At 37.8% G+C, this 4,606-nt stretch overlaps 1 protein-coding gene across 1 annotated transcript; it reads right to left on the reverse strand.

The window, feature by feature from the left end:
• LOC107604897 (potassium transporter 4) lies at window positions 20-4,600 on the reverse strand. The gene is made up of 8 exons (XM_016306610.2): window positions 4,503-4,600; window positions 3,713-3,953; window positions 3,360-3,605; window positions 2,880-3,191; window positions 2,605-2,657; window positions 2,125-2,239; window positions 1,782-2,036; window positions 20-1,315 (listed from the first exon to the last, which is right to left on the reverse strand). The coding sequence occupies exons 1-8, from the start codon at window positions 4,545-4,547 to the stop codon at window positions 228-230; spliced, it is 2,355 nt and encodes a 784-aa protein (XP_016162096.1). The 5' UTR covers window positions 4,548-4,600; the 3' UTR covers window positions 20-227.

Raw genomic sequence — 4,606 nt, forward strand, 5'->3', positions numbered from 1 at the left:
TACTCACCCAAAAAAAAAAAAAAACTTCTAATACAAAATTATTGCAACTATATAATATAATTACACATTAGGAGAGCAGCATAAACCTTACAAGCGTTTTTCTCAGAGAGACCCTCCTCTGCCATACTCATTTTTCCATGAGCGAGGCAATAAAAATAACACCTATAGCCTGGAGCATAGATTCTATACAGCCAGGAAGAAGTTGTAAATCAAATTTTACCAAGAAACTAAACATAATATATCATTCCAACTTCAATGAGACTGATGTGAGGAATGTTAAGAGCCACAGCAGGACCCCTGCAATTCTTGCGTAGAAATGAGTAACCGATATCAATCACAAGCTTCTTCAAGAATGAGGATGATTTCCTAGCCTTAACATATGAGTGCCCCAATACATAAGCAACCCCAGCTTCCTTAGCTTGAATCAAATCCACAAGTTCTTCCCTAACTGCAGGATCCATACCAGGATTGTTTGGTAGCTGAAATCTTACTCGACGCCTTCTAACTTGTGGACTTTCATCATCATAAACCGATTGCAAGCTGCGCAGGGTTACAGATTTACTGCTGGGGATGGAGCTGTCCACGCCAATTTCCTCAATCTCGGAAACTATTAAGCTTGCAGTGGATTCTAAGGTTCTGGTACTTATAACAGCCATCCTCCCATCGAGCGAAGAGCTTTCAGAACTTGAGTACTGTGGTTCTTCTGCTTCCCTCTGTATAAACTCTGCTATACTCTGTATTAGATGGTTCTCGAAGTCTCCATCGTCCCTTTGAATGTCCTTGTACCCATATCTGACAATGCACCTGTACATTCGATAAGGTCTCGGACAAACTCGACCAATAAGGAATCTTTCTTCTGGGGAGACATATGGAACAGGGACTGATTTCACACAGACAAAAACTAACACCTTGTGAAAGGCAGGAAGATTTGTTACAAAATGGGAAAATATTGAAGGAATTCCAGTTGCTAGTTCTGAGTAGATGAGACCTATTCCTGGGACTCGAACAATGCCAAGGCTTGGGCCCAAACCCAGTAACCACTTCAATGAAACTTTGTTGTGCAGATCATAGCTGTACTTCCTTCGAGTACCATAATGCCATACATACATAACAACCATGAAGATGCAGGATAAGACAAGAGGAACCCATCCTCCCTGAGGCACTTTCATGAATGCTGCTGATAGATAGGTGCCCTCTATCACCCAAAAGAATAAAAGGAATGCTATAGCAATCACAACACTTTTTTGCCAGACAAAGATTGCGACCAGAGTCATCAGAAAGGTCGTCACAAACATTACAGTCATACATGCGAGTCCTGTAAATCAATGCCATGAATTAAATTCAAAACGAAAAAAACCAACATTCAAACTGTAATTTGTAACAACATTGTTAGCAGAAACTCCCGAATTCAAGGTAGCAGAGCAGGAATTGTAACACATCAAACTAGAAAACAGAAAAAAAATAAATAAATAAATAAAGGGCTGGGATATTAACCATACTATCATTATTTTCACATCCACAAGCCAGTAATTATTGTATTCTTGCTCTCCATAACAACTATTAGGACTTTGACTAATTGAACTATCAATCCGAACATATAATCAGAGGAAAACAATGATCTGAAGCAAATGAACAGAAATTTACCATACTCACAAGGAAAAAGATCCTCTAAGATGAGGATTTTGGTAAAGTGAAAAAGTGACAAATGTCTTTGTGGGTGTGTGTGTGTGGTTCCGGGGGGGCGGGGGGTATGCTTTTTTGAGCAGGGAACCTTATATTACCGTAAGCATTTCCAATTATAGTTGTGTCTTGAAATCCAATGGTTATTGCAAGAGTCAGGATCATGAGTATCCAGTTTATCTCTGGGATGTAGATTTGCCCATATATATGTTTTGAAGTGTGGACAACTTTAACTCGTGGAAAGCAGCCAAGTGCATGACACTGCTTGATGATAGAGAAAGTTGCGGTTATAACAGCTTGACTCCCAACAATAGCAGCAAGGGTGGCAACAACAAAAACAGGCCAAAATACAGGTTCTGCAGGAGAAGCAAAAAAATTAGCAATTGCACTAAATTACTGAATCTCAAAGCAGTATTAACGAATGAGAGTAACGAATGGACCAACCAGGTATTGAATCATAAAAACTGTTATGAATAGATTGAAGGTTCTTAGACAAGAAAGCAGCTTGGCCCATATACTGTACCACCAAACAAGGGTATATAACAAACGCAAATGCAATCTGCAAAAGGGAGGAAAATATTAAGGAATCTCTTGACAATTGAGCATGTACTACTTATTGTTGCTTTCCCAGAAAATAGTAGTAATTTGTAAAACTAAGATCAATTTGATTATGTTGATTTCATAGAGAAAATGGTGGATAAGAGGGCAAGAGAAAAAGAAGAGAAAAAAAAAAGGAGAAAGAAAACACTCAACTATAAGTACTACTTATTTCTAATAATACTTTAAGCCATGTACCAGCATAGTGCAACTGGTACAATCTCAGCCCAACAAGACTAGTGACATGATTGGACAGCTAAAGTAATAAGAATCATAAAATCATAATTCATAACAGATGCAAGAAATTCAGCATCAAGTTTTTCTCACCCTTATCGATGTAGCAGTGAAATGACCAAGATCTGCAAACATAGCTTCAGTTCCTGGTGAGGTAAAAAAAACTCAAATAGTTAGTAAGTTAGTATAGTATAGCATCTGAGTTTCTTAAAATCTCAGGTTTTACAGTTCTAGTAACTCAAATTTTTGACTAAATTTATACAATTGTAAATAGAACAAGGAACATCAATACATCATGCATAACATCCCTACAAACTATAGAGCATATCCTATGATATAACTGTTAAAAAGGATCAGAACTAACATACCAGTGATACAGAGAAGTATCCCTCCAAGAGAAATCCAACCTTCTTTACCAGTCTTGATAAAGAACTTGATGAGATAGTATGGGGATAATGCACGAACAATTCTAGGATTCCAAAAAATTGTGTTATACAGCCCAATAGAAAATATCGATAATAGCCAGATGATTACAACTGGTGCAAACACGAATGCCACTTTGTGTGTGCCAATGTGTTGAAGAGCAAACAGCCCAACCAATATGACACAGGCAAGCAGGACAAGCTCACCATCAGTTAATTTTCTTTCCGTAACTTGTAACCCTGATACAGATGCTAGAACTGCATGGTAAAGATCAGGCTAATTGTTAGTTTCTTATTAGAAGCAAGCCTTCAGGTAAAAAAACCAATCGAGTTCTGTTATATTATTATTATATTGGAAGCAGTTCACAACAAAATAAGATGCTACAAAGCTCCAGGCATCCCAAATTTTAATTATGAATCACTTACCTGAAATTGCTGGGGTGAGAACACCATCGCCAATGACCATGCAAGCACCAAACAACACCACAATAAGCAGTGCCGTTCTTAACCTTTTATGCTTCTCCAGAAACCTCTTCAGTGGAGAAGAGGTTATGGCCTGTTGCGAGGGACCATATTTGTAGGATGATAACTCCTCATCAGCTGCTTGTTGATTGGGGAGCAAATTAAACTTGGCGTGCCTGCAGAGCAGCGAATAAAGAGCAAACGTTCCACCTGAAGACAGCAGTATTGCACCATATGATCATAATAAAATCATAGAGCTATAACTTATAACCAACCTTACAAGAAAATAATCCTAATAAAGGCCGCCATTCAAATACCTTCGCCACTATCATCAGCACTCAATAGGATGAACACATACTTAATCAACGGTATTAGTGTCAGTGTCCAGAAAATCAAAGAAAAAGCTCCAAATATAGTTTCTTCATCGCGGTGATCCTGCAATTTGCCTCGAAATGTGCTTGTGAAAACATAGAGTGGTGAAGTGCTCAGATCTCCATACACCACACCAAAGCTTTGATATGCTAATAATAGATTCCTAGAGAGATTCACCCATGATAACTGAAAGGTCCCAAAACAGACAAAACAAATTATCGATTATCCATCCTTCAATCAAGTTCAAACAACCAAAACACTGGAAAATGAATCAGTGAAGTGAAAACCACATCATCACAAAAGAATGAAATTCAGTACAATGGCATAAATCAAACAAAAGCAAACAAATAATAATCAAAGGAACTCGAAAAAACACTTAAAATCAGCATAATTGAATATCTCATTCTCAACAGTTGTTCAAGATAATTTGAATACTTAACAGTGGCGAATCCAAGCAGATACCAAAGACACACACCTCCATGCGTTGACAAGAAACACGAACTCACATGAAGAATGAAAAATATGCTTAAACTTATTAAATTAAATAAATAAAAACAAAAAACAAGGAGAGTGCGGAGCAAAGTCAGTTACAAAAAGTTCCAGAAAGAAGAATGAGGCAAAACAAGTAGAATTCAGAATTGGTTCAGAGTAGTGAAAAAAAAATGAACTTCATTTCACTTGAATTTCGGAATAAATCTAAAGCACTGCGTTAGCGTGTTGAGGAAGAAGCCTAACCAGCGAAGGGTTCCGAGAAGTAGAAGCTCCAGATTCCGGTTCCATCACAGAGAGAGAGAGAGAGAGAGAGAGAGAGAGAAGATGATAGTAGACTACTGTAAGCA

This window comes from Arachis ipaensis, chromosome B06 (genome assembly GCF_000816755.2).
Source record: "Arachis ipaensis cultivar K30076 chromosome B06, Araip1.1, whole genome shotgun sequence".
Lineage (NCBI taxonomy): Eukaryota > Viridiplantae > Streptophyta > Magnoliopsida > Fabales > Fabaceae > Arachis > Arachis ipaensis.